The 17,571-nt window shown below is 63.5% G+C and overlaps 1 protein-coding gene across 10 annotated transcripts in view; it reads right to left on the bottom strand.

Moving 5' to 3' along the window:
• Positions 1 to 17,571, bottom strand: part of WNK2 (WNK lysine deficient protein kinase 2) — a 130,196-nt gene that overhangs the window by 74,913 nt on the left and 37,712 nt on the right. For all 10 annotated transcript variants that reach the window (XM_032397829.1, XM_032397835.1, XM_032397836.1 and 7 more), the window contains exons 5-11: positions 16,318 to 16,406; positions 14,595 to 14,814; positions 9,825 to 10,107; positions 5,997 to 6,205; positions 3,848 to 3,979; positions 3,286 to 3,477; positions 1,396 to 1,956 (exon numbers count right to left, since the gene is read on the bottom strand). In XM_032397829.1, coding sequence (XP_032253720.1) covers positions 1,396 to 1,956; positions 3,286 to 3,477; positions 3,848 to 3,979; positions 5,997 to 6,205; positions 9,825 to 10,107; positions 14,595 to 14,814; positions 16,318 to 16,406 — 1,686 coding nt within the window. The remainder of the gene's footprint in view (positions 1 to 1,395; positions 1,957 to 3,285; positions 3,478 to 3,847; positions 3,980 to 5,996; positions 6,206 to 9,824; positions 10,108 to 14,594; positions 14,815 to 16,317; positions 16,407 to 17,571) is intronic.

Raw genomic sequence — 17,571 nt, 5'->3', positions numbered from 1 at the left:
TGCTAGCCCTTCTGGTGTGGGATAGATCAGCAACATGGTGCGTGGGGTCGGATACGGAAGCCGCAGCCTGGTGGCCCCATTCTCTCCTGGAAGAACCCCAGCTGCTATGTTCAGGGGAGTCCGCTCTCAGCACAGGGAAGCCCGTGAGGTGGCCAGGCCAGCCCGTCAATAAACCACAGACAGCAGGGAGGCCACCAGGCCTGGCCGACAACCTCTGAGTGCACAGTGCCTTCTCCAGCCATTGGCTGAGCAAGCGACCCAGCGCACCAGGCCGGCAAGGCAGCCAGGCACCAGGCCAGGCCCTGACACCGCAGATCCCAGGCCTCCGCTTGGCCCTTCCCTTGGCTTTCCCCAAACAGCCCTGACCCGTGAGCGGGCGTAAGCCCGAGTAGCGGACTGGCAGGTGCTCATGCAATCAGGCACCAGACTGCAGCACCTCCTCACACCTGGTCATCAACCCAAACTACCCCTCCCTTCGCCAAGAACAAATCCTTTCTGGAATCAGACGCTGAGAGTCGACGGCCCAGAGAACCCATGTGCTCTCAGGACGGGGAGTCTAATTCCAGACTGGATCCAGACTGGGTAAGTGCAGGGTGATGCCTGGACCCTCCACGCAGTCTGGGGCCAGAGCCCCACCACGAAGCCTAAAGGGGGCTACTGGCCCCACCACACAGGAGAGTCTAGGCTCGGAAGGCCGAGGGCTCGCTGTAGGCACACAGCGGCTGAGGCTGAAAGCCAGGTGGGGTGCTCCCCCAGGGGAGAGGCCCCCAGGAAACAGGCTGTAAGGTGGAGGGGCTCCCAGGGGAGAGGCCCCCACTCTGGCTCCTCTCCTCGCACAAAGTTGGAAAACAGCCCTGGAGCTCCAAACCACGCGTGGGCTGTGTGGGTGTGGAGCCCCAGGGAGGCCTGCCCATCCCGCAGGGCCTGTGACCCTCGTCCCGTCACTGCCAGCATGGCAAGCGGCCTGAGGTCCCCAGCGGACCCCGGACGTCGTCCTTGTCTGCTGTGTGCCCCTCAGAGCCCTGTCTGCCTCGCTGCCTGGCTGCTGAGATGGGGGTGAGCCCACGCCGGGGCTGCCAGACCCCGCCCAGGGGACGGCAGGTGCCCTGACACCCAGCATGCCAGGCACCCCCCACCACCACAAGCAGCTGCAACTGACCCTCGGAAGGGCCCGATGGTGGAACCAGTCACCCCAATTCCCGCAGCTCTGGAGGAGGCAGACGTCCTACACGCTAGAGAGAAGCCACGGCCGAGGAACAGGCCTGCTCTCCCACCCCCGCTCTGCCCCGGGTCAGGGCACTGAGGAGCGGAGACCGGGCCCTCTCAGGCCTCAGAGTTAGATGCTAAGACATGTCCCGGCACCTGGAGGGCGGCCCTGCGTGGCAGGTGGATTACCTGGCTTCCCGCCCCGCCCGCCGGAGCAGCCTGCTCGGGAAGGCGCGCAACGCTTGGCTGGTGGGGCTGCGGCAGGGTGGGGGGCGCCGGCTGCGCGGGGGCAGCCCGCACGTTCTGCGCCACGTGGAGGGGAGAGGGTGGGACGTCGCCGGGCACCCCCTGCGGGAAGGACGCCGGGTACGCGGGCTGGGCCGGGAGCTGGGCCACGGCAGCAGGGTGAATGGACAGGGCGGCCACACCCTGCGGGGCCACGGCCAGCAGAGGGATGGCGGTGGCGGCGGCTGCCACGTTTGGCACGATGGTCCGGCACGGCACAGCCAACGGCGCCCCAGCGGGGTGGGGCAGCTTGACCGTCTGCACGGGCAGGGCCGGCGACGCGGGCAGGGGGGCAGCGGCGGCGGCGCCGAGCGGGAGGCTCGGCAAGATGACGGCGGGAGAGAAATACTGAGAGGGCGCAGGCACGGCGGGTCCGCTGGCGGCCGGCAGGTCGGGCAGAGCTGCGGGGAGGCCGTCGATGGGGGCCAGGGGCGCGATGGGCGGCCCCACGGGAAGCGGAGGCACCTGAGAGAGACGGGAGCGCATCGGCGTCAGCAGGCCTCTGCCCCGCGCCACACGCCCGCACCGCCCGGAGGAACCCGACCGCGAACCCAGGTCAAACGGGGCTTCGGAGAGCACCCCCTGGCGCCGCGGAAGGGCCACGCCGCGGTCCGCCCCGTACGGTGGGCGGCTGCAAGGACAGCCGGGGGCTCAGGTCTGGGTCTCGGCAGGGCCCACCAGCTCCGCGGCTCGGGCGCGTCCTCGGAGAGCCAGGGCGTCAGAGCCACCAGACCGGCCCTGAAGATCTGAACACACTCACACAGAGACCAAATTCTGTGGCGGGCCGTGTCAGGGAAAGCATGTCCGTGAGCGCCCACGCGCCGAGGCAGCGCCCCTGTGCTACGGGGCCTGGGGAGCGGGCCTCTCCCGACAGCAGAGCTCCGGAAACTTCGCGTCTGGTCTTCCATCCTGGAGACGCCTGGCATCTGACCTCGTGGAGTGAGCGCTTCCAACATCTCAGATTCTCCAGTAGTTCTGTCTCTAAACCTTTCTGGTGGGGGGCGCCTGGGGGGCTCAGTTGGTGAAGCGTCCGCTTTCGGCTCAGGTCGTGGTCCCGGAGTCCCGGGATCGAGTCCCGCGTCGGGCTCCCTGCTCGGCAGGGACTCGGCTTCTCCCTCTGGCCCTACCCCCACTTGTGCTCTCTCTCTCTTAAATAAAAATCTTTAATAAAATAAATAAACCTTTCTGGTGGCCGGCACACAAACTCCATCACGTGATACGCGCCTTTGCGCAATTAGAAAGCAGCTGCTGTGCGCGAGCCGACTTCTGCGTACTGGAGAGCAAACGGCCGTTCAACTGGATGGTGAAAACAACCTGATGTGGCTGTGATGGGGACGAGGCCCAGTGACAGAAAGAAACTTCCGGATGGTGCCCGCAAACTGCAGGGACACTCACATCTTCAAACGAGGCAGCATGTCACGGCCCAGTCCCACCGCCACGATGTGATGGACCCATGAGATGGAAGCCGTGGATGGCACAGGCGCCATCCAGAGTCACGGGTCACTTGAAGCCGTGGACGCCCCAGGACCATGGTCAGCACAGCCTGGGTGGCTCCGTGACCGGCAGGGGCCGTAGCGCTGTGCTCCACCCTGGCTCCTCCGGCCCTGACCCGGGACCAAAGCTCTCCCTGGCCTGGATGGACGTGCGTGGGAAAGATGCCAAGGGCAGGTGGGCACGGCCGCCCACCCACAGGGAGCGCTCCGACCTGTGGACCCACGAGCACTTGCAGCTGGAGGACGGAGTGGCCAGCCAGGCTGGGGATGCGGACAGGGCGGGGGGGCAGGGCGGGGCTACCTGAGCAGGCACTTGAGAGAGCGGCCGCAGATGTGCTGGGGGCATCTGGAGGGGCTTCAGCTGAGCAGGGGCCAGCACCTGGGACGTCGGAGCTAGGTAGGGAGGCAGGTGGGGGGGCACCGGCTGGAGAGGGCCCACGGACGGTGCGGCCAGGACAGGCGGCAGGGGCGCCGGCTGGGCCAGTGGAGGAGGCTGGGGAGAGAGGGGGCTTCTCTTAGACCCACGTCCTGCTGACACACCCCCCCACCACGTGCTTAGACACGCCCGAGAAAATCGACTCCCACACACACATGCACACACACACCCAGCCTGGAGCCCGAGACACGCAGATCTGGGGGAAATACTCTGCGTAAGCGGTGCCCCTCCACATGCTATGGATCCAGGAACCCCCACTCCCACCTGCACCCCAGGCCCCAGGGAACCGCAGAGAAGGAGCAAAGGGGGCCCGGGCCCACCTGAGACCCACAGGCCCTGGGCCAGCAGACCTCGCTGCCCACCCACACCGGGCTGGAAAGACTGAGGCACCCATGGGTGGGGCCAAGCAGAGGCAGCCCACACTCACCTGGTGGCCAGGGGGCGCAGGCTGGCCTGGGCCCGTCGGCACGGGAGCAAAGCTTATGGCCGGCTCTGGGAAATGCTGCTGTGGGAGCGGAGGGTGGGCTGGGGGCGGGATGGAGCCCACCGGCAGGCCAGGCTGCAGAGAGCACGGATGACCACGCTCACCAGCTGCCCGGAGGCCCCCCACCTGGCTTGCGCGCCACAGCTGCTGGGCTCCGTCCCTCACTCCCTGAGCCTGTCACCCTAGCTGGGACTTTTCCCTAGGCCCAAAGCTTGGCACAGGTGAGATGTGGCAGCCCCTAAGCTGAGAATGGCCGCTGCTCCTAACCAAGGAATGTTCTGGAACTTCAGCTCCACAGGATATTATGCAATCGTGAGAAAAGAACATCCTAAGGGGCTTTGCAGAACCAGGGAGAGACACCGTTCCAACGTGCGGTGGGAGAAAGATACAGACGCACTTGCTTTCTGTCTACAGGACCGGATGAAACACATGCACACAGATACGTCACAAACAGGATTCGGAAGGACATGAACAATGGGGGACAGCGGCGGGATCCCCAGTGGTGTGGCCACCAGGAGAAACAGGCCGCGGGCATGAGTCCTCACTGCCAGCAGCAGCCCAGACACGGCCCAGGAAAGAGCCCGAAATCCGAGCACTGGGTGCTGGATGCTATCAAGGAACAGCTGCTAATGTGTTCACTTTTAGGTGTAATAAGGTGGTCGGAGTCTGTTCTCAAGAATCCCGATCCCACAGAGATACGGACTGAAATCTTTACAGGCAAAACGTCTTTCTGGGGTTTCCTTAGAAATACTGGGGCTGCGGAGGAAGCAGGTGTGAACACGGGGAGGGCGTCTGAGGCGGAGGGCCCAGGCCTCCACACCGACCCGAAAGGTCCTCTGGTTTTCTGGGGGCTGGGACCTTCCACTCGCTTCATCCTCCACAGTAAATGCTCCACGAGAGCAGTATAGGGAGGGACGTTTATCTGAAGCCACGGTGCAGAATGAGCCGCGGCCCCGGGCCCAGCGGGAGGCAGCAGCTTCGGTGCCCAGAGGCCTCAGAGTGGCTGGTGCGCAGACTCCTCCATCAGCCCCGGGGAGGGGGGGGGAGGCATCACCAGGGCAACCCTCCTGGAGGCCCTGATGCACCCCGGGGACCCCCACGCCCCTCCGCCTGTCCCAGGGGACTGTCTGCAAACAGGCAGGGACACGGGACAGAGTGCTCTGGCCTCGCCCGTGTGGGGTGCATCCGGCCCGGCGCCACGAGGGCCTGCGTGGAGGGTAACGGTGGCCAGGGAAGCCCGACCCTGCACCTAGGAGGGAGGGGGCCAGCGGAACATTCCTGCTCCGCCCCGGGACTGGCCGCCCAAGGCCAAGCCGCCCCACTCCGGGGCGACAATCCGCCTTTTCCTAAACAAGTTCCTCCCACCGTTTAAAACCTATGTCACTTCATCTCAAGAAACTAGCAAAGCAACAAAGGGCAGCTGGACATGCGTCTGGGCTCCCGGCAGCAGAGGCAAAGGCGCTGGCCGCCCCAGGGGACAGGGACGGAGCCCAGGCAGCACCAGGACAGCGGGGGCCTGGGGCCCAACTGTCCCTCCGGACCCTCCCCCACCCACTCAAGGCCGGCGCTCTGCAGCTGGCCTCCTGGGACTGGGAAGCCTGGGCCCTATCTGCTTCCTCCAGCATGAACAGAAGCGTTGAAGAACGAACACCACACGTGACCCCCTGGCCTAGCTACACCCGGGTCGCCGTCGGGCCAGGTCTCCACATCAGAAACCACCCCCCAGGTTTCTCCAATGTCACTGCACTCTTTCCGCAATCCTGCCACTCTCCCACTTCTAACATTCGAAGGCCACGTGGTATCTGGTGGAGAACGGCCAGGAGCTACTGAACTCAGCGGGGTGGACACGGGCTGGACGCTCCTCGGGGACCGCAGCCTGGCCGCAGGGCGAGACCCTGCCAGGTCTGTCACAGTTCTGAGGCCCCGGCTGTCCCTGGGCTCTGCGTTTGTACTCTCTCACCTGCTGCAGCCTTCAGTGACCTTCGAGGGCGGCCCGCCCAGGGGCCTGACCACAGGCCACTGCAGCCTGGACGGCCCGGGGACATGGGGCCATGGGGACAGGGTCTCTGCCCGAGGGGGCGGGCTGACTCACCGCGGCAGGCTGCTGGTAGGTCCCCAGAGAGGGCAGGCTGTAGGGCAGGGCCGGGCCGTCGCTGACGCTCACGCTCACCGGGGGGCTGCACACACACTGGGCGGGGGGCGGCGCCGCATCCGCCAGCGAGCCCAGCACCACACTCTGCTGGCTGCTTTGTGAGTCCGAGTACACCGTGGAGCCCTGGCCACTGTCGAAGGTGCTGTCCGCTGGGGAGGACAAGGGCACGGCTCAGAGTGCACATCCCCAAACACCAGCCCCACGGCACTCCACCCAAGTCTCAGGGAGCGCGAACAGGCTCAGACACGATGCTCTGCTGGTCCCCATGCTCTCCTGCAAACTAGGCTTGGTCGCGCTCCCTGGTCACCTGAGTCCTAAGTGCATGTCGTTCTGGACCACAGACCCTAGGATGCAGGGGGCGGGGGCTGTAACCCACCCGGAGACATCCTGGCAGCCCACCCCAACACCACCTGATGCCTGGGGGTCACCCACATGGGTGCCACGAATCCCAGGTGGGCCCCTTACACAATCCTCGGCAGGAGGCACAGTCGCGTCCACCCCGGCTGCAGACAGGGACCTCGCCTGTCCCCTGACCGGGCCTTGAGAGTGAGAGCTCAGTGAGCTCTTCAAAGGCGCGAGGGGTCTCCTGTAGGAGGCTGACGGCAGGCATGCCCAGGTCAGGAGAAGCTAGAGTCACCTGTATTTCATGGGGAGGGACTCTGACCAGTTTCACCACCACAGCAAGGAGCCCGAAGCAGGAAGAGCTAGGTCCAAACCCAGTCCTCACGACACGGGCCCGGGTCTAACCTGGCTGGAGAACGGAGCTGACGAGGCCCCCACCCCGCAGAGAGGCTGACAGGGGGACCCAGAGGTTCTCCGGCCCGAGGAGGCCTCCCAGAGGCCAGCCTCCCCTGCACCTGCGGTCACAGTCCATCAGCGCGGGCCACCGCGGACAGAGCCACCCACTCACGAGGCACAGCCCACGGCCACAGGCTCGCGTCCCCAGGACGCACCTAGGAAGACAAACCGCCCCCGAGGCCAGGCCAGCGAGCAGGGAAAGCAGAACCCTGCATGAAATGGCACTTCCAGAAGCTGCACGCACACCAAGACTTGCCACCCACGCACCGAGCACTTCAACACGGGCGCCTCCCAGGGCGCCGGCATCGCGTCCATTTGTGCTTCAAGCAAATGGAGTAAAAGGGAATCCCACTGGCTTTACATCAAAATAATCTGTCCCAGGGGCCGATCAGGGCGTATTTCAACCTGGGAAGACACGCGAACGCCAAGGTCTCATTGCACAGAACCAACCCAACCAGCGGCTCCGACTTAGAGTGAGGAAGCTGGCAGTCGATTTTACCTACACACAGAGACAGAGAGACAGACAGACAGACACACAGAGAAAGAGAGAAACAGATAGATACGCAGAAACACACAGAGACAGAAATAACAGAGAAAGAGACACAGAGACAGAAACAGACACACAGAGACATAGACAGAGACACACACAGAGAGAAAGACACACGGAGACAGAAATACAGAGATAGAAACGCATAGACAGACAGAAGGAAACACAGAAACAAACTGTGTGAGCAAAAGGGAAACGTGTACAAACTTGGCAAATGTCACATAAACCAACTCTAACCATACACACAGCACTGTAAATTTTTAAAGGGAATGTGTTTGTTATTTCTATAATTAAAAATTAATTTAGGGCGCCTGGGTGGCTCAGTGATTAAGCGTCTGCCTTCGGCTCAGGTCACGATCCCAGGGTCCTGGGATTGAGCCCCGCATTGGGCTCCCTGCTCCGCGGGAAGCCTGCTTCTCCCTCTCCCACTCCCCCTGCTTGTGTTCCTTCTCTCGCTGTGTCTCTGTCAAATAAATAAAATCTTTAAAAAAATAATTTAAAAATCGTCTTTAGGGGCACCTGGTGGCTCAGTCAGTTGAGCATCCAGCTCTTGGTTTTGGCTCAGGTCATGATCTCAGGGTCGTGGGTGTCTGGCTCTTCGCTCAGTGGGGAGCTGCTTGGGATTTTCTCCCTCTCCCTCTGCCCCTACCCCTGCCCAGACACGCACACTTTCTAAAAATAAATTTAAAAAACAAAAAATTGAAAAATTAAAAAATCATCTCTAAACCTCCCGCAGTCGCTGGGTGCTGGCCCACACCCTCTCGCTGAGCCTGATGTGGGCGGAGGTGGGAGCTCTCACACCACGAGGTGGAGAATCCTCCCGCGATGTTCGCCGTACCTTCCGCTGTGCGCACGTCTGCCCGCCCATCGGGTCCCTTCCCCAGTGATGCGTGCGCAGCCTGGGGTCCCATCATTTCACCTTTACAAGGCGCAGAGTTTTCAGGCCATCCACACACACTGAGGCCAGAGGGACAGCCGAGCACGGGCCGTGTTCGGACCAGAGCACAGTGCAGACGCGTGTGTGGGGTGTGGTGGGGTGTGGGATGCAGGGACACACAGGTGTGTGTGTGTGCGCGGCACGCACACGGGTGCAGGTGTATGTGTACGCACACGCACGTGGCTGTGTGAGTGATCAGACGTGCACATTACTTTCGGAAGTTACCACCAAGAGGTGACGTCAGCGGCCTCTGGGGAGGAGCACTAATCGGCCTTTCCTGCACACCCTCTTGTACTGTTTGAATTTTACACAACGTCTACTTTACGGAAAGCACCACAAACGAGTGAAACACGTTTTGAGAGTGTGGCTGCCGTCGAAGCGAGAGAGCCGCTGAGAGTCGACAGGAAGAGGACATCTGCGACAGACCACCCACCCACACTGAACCCGCCTGCGATCCCTGTCTATACGGGGGGCCGGGCCAGTGCCGGGACCGCCGCCCGCAGCAGAGTGTGGTGGTCTCTCCGTTCCCGCCTGGAAACTGTCCCACCGACAGTCAAGTTTTTAAAGTGGGAAGTGGCGTGTCATGAGGAAAGCTTTTTCCAACACGAAGTGTATGCTCATTAATTAATTTTTTGGTCTGTCGAAAAATGGAGCGATGACGTAGTGACTTTATTCTCTGAGGAAACCTGAGCAGGTCGGAAGGAAGCCAACGGCAAGCAAACGGTCTCCAAGTGACAGGCAGCTACTGGTTTGGATTTAAATAGCCTACTTTGAAGAACATTAGCTATAATTTTAATGATAAATGAAGTATGTGCCTATTAAGTAAATTGAACAGGCTATTTTGGTCTTTCGACATGAACAACCTAAAAGAGCGGCCTGGGCAGGCTAAGTTCTACTTGGCACTTATTCACAGGATGGACAGGAAACGCCACGTCCTGATCCTCAGCTCACAGCTGCATTTTTAGGCCACCGAGGGCAAAGGTCAGGACACCGTTCTGCCTGGACGTGCAGAAAACGCTGGATCCTCCCTCCCAGTGTTCTGAGATTCAGAGTGATTCCCAGCAACCCATCGCTGACACTCTGGGAAATGTGGTAAAGGTTTCAGAGGTCGGGTACTACAAGGGGCATGATCTTGGGGACAGATAATCCCAATGGCAATGGTCACAGCTCAGAGCATCATGACCGCTGGAGACCACAGCCATCTGTGGCCCCGGGCAACGGTGTCCCTGCGGGGACGCCCCCACCAGGCACAGGACTGACGTCCTCTGCACGGAACAAGGAGCCGGACGGAGCCGCTCCATCCCTTGGCTTGGGGCACGGGAGGCTCTGGATCTGTCTGCCCGTTTGTCCCCACCTGTCCTGAGAAGCTGGGCTTCGGGGAGCCAAAGACACCCCAGTGCCCGCCCCCGGAAGAAGGCTCGCCTATACCTGCCGTCCACGCCCGCAGCGTGCACAGGGCTCGAGGTGCGGGGAGGGCGGCACTCACAGGCCAGGGAGGTGGCGCTGGCCGGCAGCGCGGTGGGGAGGAGGTGCTGGTCCGCCTCAGGCTCCTCAGGCTCCGGCGGGCCGCCCTGCGCGTGATAGGTCACCTGGACCTGCAGGGGTGCAGGGGGGCCCCTGGCCTTGTCAGGGCTGCCTGGGTCCCGGTGCTCCGGGGGCTGCAGAGCCGGCCAGATCCTCTCCCGCCGCCACTGGATCAACGCCACACGGTCGCGGATGGACTTGGCCACAATCTTCACGTCACTCTCGTGGAAGAATCCCGACTCAATCTGCAAAGGGAGGCGTGATGTCATTACTGGGGCCCTGCCGTCTGCACCACCACCTCCCGCTCACGGTGTCTCTGCAGAGGTCCCTCCTCAGGCCCTCACCCCACCTCTCAGAGACGCTCTCATCTTCCCATTAGGAAATACCCTCCCGCCAACGGGAAATCTGCAGGGAGCACGGCCCTTCGAGCCTGCACAGCCCGGCTCCCGGGACAGTGAGGACCGCGGCAGGTGCTTGGGCCTGCCGGGTGAGGGCAGGGGAGAGACCCTCAGCTGCCTCCCGCAGGCGGGCCCTGGGCATTCCCCGAGAAGGCACGGGCGGAACAAGGTGCACCCTGTGTCTTGAGGCCAGGAGGGTAGGCACCCATGCCCAGAAAATTCTGAACCAGGTGAGCATCGGGAGAGCGTGTGGGAAGGAGCCCTGGACCTCCAGGCAACGTCACGGCTCTCCCTGAGGAAATCTCTGGTAAAACCATGGAATAGCAGAGGCCAGCGTCCACACTGACGCCATGGCAGCCCCGTGTGGGAAGGGAGAAAGCGCCAAGGTTTTGGCACTGGTCAGGAACGGTGAGCTCGTGGCTGTCCACACACAACAGAGAGAAGCGCGCCCACATGCAGACGTGAGCGTGTGGCAGGGCACTGGGCAGGCCTGCGGAGGCGCCCGGAGTCTGGCCAGCGCGCGCGGGTGGGGGGAGGAGGACGAGGGGCCTGGACACCTGGCTGGGCCTGAAAGAGAGGCGGACCCAGAGAACTGAGGGCACGTGCAGGAGGACACAGGCGTCAGCACCACGGGCCAAACGTGCACAACCTGGGCCCCAAAAGGCACAGTGACACCATGACGGTCGGAGGAGTGTGTCCACAAGTGCCCACGAGGGGAACGCAGCTATCACTGCTGGTGTGGGCCACACGGCATGCCACGGTGTGCCGCCCCTGTCCCTCCCATGCGCGGATCACTGTTCACGGGAAGCTCAATCATCAGTGGCCTAGGGAACAACCCACTGGCTAAATACTGAGTCTCCTGCCAGGAGCCAGGTGGGCGGGCATGGACGCCGAATGACCCTCAGGCCTGGCCAGCCCCAGCCAACACCCCAGCCACGCGGCGTGGGGAACTCAGAACCAGAAGGACCCACTCGGCCACTCCCAGACCCCGGAGCAGGAGGACGCGGGAGACCACAGGCCTGTATGGCACTGCGTCTGTGGGACGTACCCTGTGGTCACAGGTAACTCACCAACAGAACCAGTCCACAGAGCTACAGGTAAGTGAAGAGTTTGGTGAAAATGGGTATTTACCCAGTTCCAAGGTACAGCCCGTGACATATTGTCACCCCACACGCAGACCGTGAGCAGACACCGCTCGACCGTGTGCTCACGGGGAGTGTCGTCCGGGGCTGGCCACGGTGAGGACACGGCCCCACACCAAGTGCTCCAACAGACACGCCGACGTGACCGCGAGGGAGCCGCGCTGGTGCCCGTCATGGCAGGAGAACCAAAGACGGTCCCACCCAGAGGAGCTCCTGCCTTGAGAGAGTCACCCCACATCAGAGGGCGCCTGGCAGCCCCGAAGCGGCTCTCCCGGATCTGACCGCGGACGCAGCTGAGCAGGAAAGCTGCTGTCTGTGGGCAAAGATGCGGGCACATTCGAGGTGGCAGGGCATCGGCCTGGATGTTCTCTCAGACGGTTCTTTGTTGCACATTTGCAACTTTTCCGTAAGTTCGTGACTGATTGGTTCAAAATCTCTCCACCCCGCTGGACAGAACGAACCGTGTTAAAATCCCGCAGACCTCTGGGCAGTCGGCCTCCCGCCTGCCTCGGGCACGGGCAGCAGCGGTGTAAGCGGCAGCACGCGGCCAGGACGCAGGCGAGGGGCCGGGGCCGAGGTCAGTGCCACCTGCCCGCCAGGCCCGGCCGGAGACCGCCGACAGGGAGGCGCCCCGCAGACACGCCTGCCCGCTGCTTCTATTTTCTACCCGTGGCCCAGTTTTCCTTCCGTCTCTGTCCTCGCGGTCACACCCCCCCCCCCCAACCGCAATCCTCTCCAAGGTGTTTCTTCTATTTTTTCCCAAACGGGGAGAACTTAGCCCCATTCTCTGCCACACTGAAGCGTCGGACCTGGAGGCCGCGAAGGCAGGAGGGGCTGATGCGCCGACACGGGGACCCTGGGCTGGGCTGCGAGCCCCTCTCCCGGGGTCCTCACGAGGTCGCTTCCAGGTCAAAGCCAGCCCAGGTCCCCACAGAACTCGCCCTTCTCTCAGCACCTGGGGCACTCGATGGGTCCCCTGCGCCCGCCCGTGAGCCAACCGCTGGGAGGTGGTTTTAGGTGATGACACGGGTGTGGGGGTTCACTGGTGCTGGGCCCCGCATTTGGAAGAAGTAGGTGTGATCCATTACAGCTGTTGGTGAGTGACCACCCAGAGCGGCCGGGGGCAGTGAGCCCTGAAACGCTGCCCCACGAGGGCTCCTCGGTCGGGCGCCTGGCCCAGAGGCGGCCTGGAGAAGCCCCGGAGAGGGAGGGTCTGACCCAAGGCGGGATCTGGGGCTACGGGCGGGGGGGGCAGCTGGGACCGCCGACAAGAGAGGCTCCCTGCCAGGAGCCGGTAGCAGTGGCCAGGCCCACCGGGGGCGCTCGCACCGGGCCGACACCCCGCCGTGGGAATGGGACACTGTCGGCTCATCACTGGCTCATCCTAGTCCCCGAGTGGAGGGGGGTCCGCATCGTTCTGCCATCATTCTTCAACCAAACACAGCGAGGCGTGGTCGGCACCGATGCTGCATGGCCGGTAGGACGCTCCTCACGAGAAGGTGCTTTTAAAGATGATGAGGGGAGGCGCTGGGTCCAGGGGTCTCCACTGTGACTCACGGACACCGCCCACTGAGTCCGGCCAAGAGCCAGGGGAGCCACGCTGACGGTGGGCGAGGCGGCAGGCCCAGGTGCGGGCACGGGACCTGCGGGGTCTGGGATGTGGAGGGGTCGCTCAGGAGGATGGGTGGTCCTAGAAAAGGTCCCAGGTCCCGTGTGGGCACCACCACATCCTACAGCTCAAGAGCGTGTCAACGGAACCGAGAACGGACCCAGAGCTGGAGGAGATGCCTGGTCCAACTGAGGCACAGGAATCCATCCGTGCCGCGGTCTCATCGTCCCCATGCACTGCCGCGGCACTTGACCCCTGCTGGGCTCTCACCGGAATCCATCTTGGGCAAGAGGGTTCCCTGGCCGCGTGGAGCAGGCACGGTGCTCACGGGAGACCCGGAGCTGCTGGCCTCCCGTGCTTCCCGAGGCACCCACACTGGCCCGGCCTCGCCAGCCCTGATGGACACAGTCCTCACCGCCGCCCCAGGGACCCACCTCCCTTCCTCCTGCCACCGGGACAGCGCTAGCTCCTGGCCTGGTCCCCCATTCCCGTGGGCCCCCCAGGACTCTCAGCACTCGCCCCTCGCTCCCGGCCTGCACGCCCCCTGGCTCGTGAATGTTTGTGCATTAAGCTGGGCAGCAGGTGGGAGGGGACCGCCCCGCTGCAGCACAAGGACCAACAGCAGCCCTGAATCCCGGGACTGATGTGCTGCTCACCACAGCACAGCTCCCGCTCAGCACCCAGCAGCTCAACATCCTCTCGGATGTGCAAGCAACACGCCGAGTTTGAGCCACGTAGAGCGGCGCTATCCCGTGTCTGGGCCCAGGGATGTGACCGGCAGCTGGGAAGGTGCGGGTGGTCCTGACCTGGGCTCCCGGCCATCAGCGGATGTCCTGCTCACAGCCTGCCAGCCCTGCCCTGATGCACCACCCACGGCGAGATCCTGGGACTCTCACCTGCGGCCATCCGCCCGCCGCACCGGGCCTCGGCCCTCAGCCCACACCTGCCGTGGCAGAGCTGGCTGTTCCCTCATCCGAGCAGGGGCCTGAGGACCGGTGTGGACTCCCGTCCCACCCTCCTCCCTGAAACCCCCAGGGCCAGGGGGTCTAGCTGCGAAGCACCGTTTCTGAAAGCTGCGCCCCATTCGGTAAGGCCTCTCCTCCAGCGAGCGTGGTCTCACTCGCGCTCGCTTCCTACACGAAAATCAGTGTCCCCTTCCTCACGGGCGCCTTTCCCTCCGAGATGCTGACGCCCTAAGCCCCTGCTCCCGGGCACAGCGCCCGCAGCAACAAAGTGAAAGATCAAACCAAAGGCCCACCTTCACGCGGTCAGCCAGACCCCAGCAACACAGGCCCTTCCTCATACACCCAGGCCCCCAGGTCCCCCCGCGCCCCGCCCCTCGGGGCCCCTCACTGCGCGGCCTCGGGGCAGATGCATCGGCGCAGCGGGGGCCCCACCTGCGCTGGCCTTCACCAACACCCGCACCCCACGGGTGGGATCCGCGCGCCCAGGAATGCCCGCTCACCGCGGGGCCACACCTCTGTTTTGAGCGCCTGCGCATCTCTGGAGACCACGGCTTTCCAGGCACACCCCTGCCTCCGCGGGTGCCCGCCACCCCCCTCCACAAGCAAGTGCCCCGTTACCATCTCCTGCGCCACACCGTCAGGCGTCTCCTTCTCCAGGTCAAAGGTGAACTCTATGGCCCCATTGTCCTTGGGCTTGCCCTTCAGTTTCTTGGGGTCCTCAACCCAGAGCCGCAGGGCGATGGTAGACTTCCTGCCGTGGTCTTCCTCCGCCAGTTCCACCCTCACGCCCGTGTCCTCTGCGAAGAAGGCGTGGCTGAGCAGGTCCTTGATCTCGTACCTGAGAAGGGCAGCCAACGGGACGGTGAGGGCACGGCTGCTGGCGAGGCCCGAGGGCCCGGCTCCCTCTAGAAGGTCCTCTGGCCATGCAGCGGGCAGCGCGGTCCTCGAGGGCAGCGCACAACAGCGCTCCCCGGGTGAAGGGAGACTGACGCCTGAACACAGCCCGCTGCACGGCGCCAAAGGCTGCTTCTCTCTCTCCTTATAAAAAGGAACGTCCCCATCGCAAGAGGCTCCGGGAAGTGAAGTTTCCAACCCTGGCTCCGCACCCTGCAGACAGGCCTACAGCAGCGCCACCAAACCCCCAGGGTCACAGGTGAGGCTGAGCCGCGGGGCCCTGGGCGGCCGGCTGCTGGGTGTCGTCATAGTAACCACTCCCCATCCCTAAACAGGAGCTTGTCCGGGTGCCGTCCTGGGCCTGGCGTCCTCCCAGCGTGCTGTCTGTTCCCCCCCTGATTCCTGCGTCCCATGGACAGGCGGAGCCCACGCCCTGTGGACGCTCACCACCCAGGAAAGGGGGAGCAGACACATGCCTGAGGGGGCCCCTGGGGAGCAGAGGTCGTGGCCCCTGCTGGTCCTGGTCTGGAAGGTGGTCTTGTGGGGTCTGCTCTGAGGGTTCTTTAGCTCTACATGGTTGTTTCTATACTTCTCTGATGGGAGTTCTATTTCACGATTTCTTAGTTATTTTCTCTGAAAGAATAGAACACGATAACCTGCAGGGGGCAGGAGAGAGAGCCCAAGGATCAGAACAGGGCGCCAGCATGAGAGGTGATGGCCATGGAAAAGAACACGGGTCAAGGGTGAGGACAGGGACAGGATGGCCCTGTGCTGGGTGCACAGGATGAGGAGGGCACACGAGGGGTCAAGGAAGAGGTGTCGGGGGAGGGGGGAGGGATGGGGGATGAGATGAGGGAAGGGCAGGGGAAGATGAAGGTGGGAGGAGAGGAAGGGAGAGAGAAGACAAGAGGGAGGGTGGAGGAGTGAGGAATAAGAGGAAGGTGAGGGAGGAAGAAGAGGAGGAAGGGAGGAGGGAAGAGTAAGGGGACGAGGAGGGGAAGAAAGGAGGGGCAGAGGGGGAGGAGGGAGAGAGGAGGAAGAAGGGGAGGAAGGAGGGGGGAAGGAGGGAGGGGAGGGAAGGAAGGGAGGAGGGCGAGAGGGGATGAGAGGCTTCCTGGCTGACCAGCTGAGGAGGTGGGGGCTGGTGTGGGGGCAGCTCAAGGGCTCCGACTTGTGGGCTTTGGGTTGAGCATGGGTGCATGGACCTCACAGTCTGGAGGTGACAGGAGGGGCAGGCTGAGGGCACGGGGGAGCCCCTGCTGCAGCCTGGGTGGGTGAGAAGCCCCTGGCAGAGCGGGAAGGCTCCGGGATGGTCCCCAGACCAGGGAGCATGCTCCGGGCAGCAGAGGTGGGACATGGCCTGAAGCAGCCCATCTCCCATGAGCGCGGGCAGTTGCGGGGATTTCAGCGTGAGCGACACCCAGACCCAGCGCCCCACCGGACTCACCTTTCCTCCTTGTTTTTGCAGATGCACTCCCCAATAATCTCCTTGATTTCGGGATCGTGCACTTTCTCAAAGCTGGCAGGCTTGATGCCCTGCGAGACCAGAGGAGCAGAGTCAGGGACAGGACAGGACCTGTTTCCCGCTCAGCTACACTAGCCAGGAAGGGGGAAGGCAGGAGGGGCGCAAGCTGGCTGGGGACGCGGCTCACGCTGAGTGCGGAGGGGCTGTCGGGAGCAGTGGGGTCTGGGGGAGAGCCCGACCCAGCCCCCCCCCCCCAACAGGAGCGTTCCCACACCCAGCAGAGATACGGCAGGCGGCCAGGGCGACCACCTTCCCCACCACACCCTCCCGCGAGGGTGCCGAGGGCCCGGTGTGGTCACCGCTGCTGGCCGAGGCCACCAGACACTCTGCCCCACTGCGACCATGGGCAGGGCTGCCTTCCAAGGCCTGGTGGCTCCAGGGTTTTGTAAGCGTCTGTGCCGTGGAGTCCCACAGCCAGGCGGTTTTGGGAGCATCCACATTGACCACAGACCCGGTGGGTGCCGGCAGGGCTGGCCGCAGCTTGGCCAGTAATGGCCGTGACGCAGGGGAGCAGAACCCCGGGGTGCAGCCCTGCAGACAGTGGGGACTCGGGAGAAGCAGGGGCTGGACTGCGGGGGCAGGGGCTTGGGGGAGGGACAACGGATTCTTAACCATCTTAAACACATGGAGGACCTCAACCATCCCATTCTTCAGCAAGACTCTGCCTTCAAAGTCTATCTTGGCTGTTCTAACGTAGAGAACGTGAGCGGGAGTGCAGGGCGGCCTCCAGCCCAGAGCTGGACCCGAGTGTAGGACTGCAGGGCTCCTGCCGCCCGGCAGGGTGCTGTGCCCCAGGCCCCAGGCCCACTACCAGTGGGGGCCATGTGCGCACGCTCAGCAGTCTGCAACGACAGACTGGGGCACTGGGCTCCAGGCGCGGCCAAGGGGCTCCCCTCGGAGGTGAGAACCCCAGGCCGTAGCACTGAAGCCAACAGAAAAAGAGGTTTAATTACACAGGAGGAAGGGCCAGGGTCCTGGCGGGAGGCAGGTGGCCTGAGAAACTCTAAGTGCAGGTAAGTGTGGGCCACACACACCTCTGAAGGGCCGAGGCCCCCAGAGCAGGAGAAGAACATGCAAGAGGAACAGGTACTGTTTTGAAGGGGCTCGTGTCCCCAGACTCAGAAGCATGGAGTCGAGGTGCTGGGAGCAGGGACACCGAATCCCTGCAGGACCGGG

The sequence above is a fragment of the Phoca vitulina genome, unplaced genomic scaffold, assembly GCF_004348235.1.
Source record: "Phoca vitulina isolate PV1807 unplaced genomic scaffold, GSC_HSeal_1.0 scaffold104, whole genome shotgun sequence".
Lineage (NCBI taxonomy): Eukaryota > Metazoa > Chordata > Mammalia > Carnivora > Phocidae > Phoca > Phoca vitulina.
Note: the sequence above shows the minus strand (reverse complement) of the source record. Positions and strands in the feature narration are given on the sequence as shown.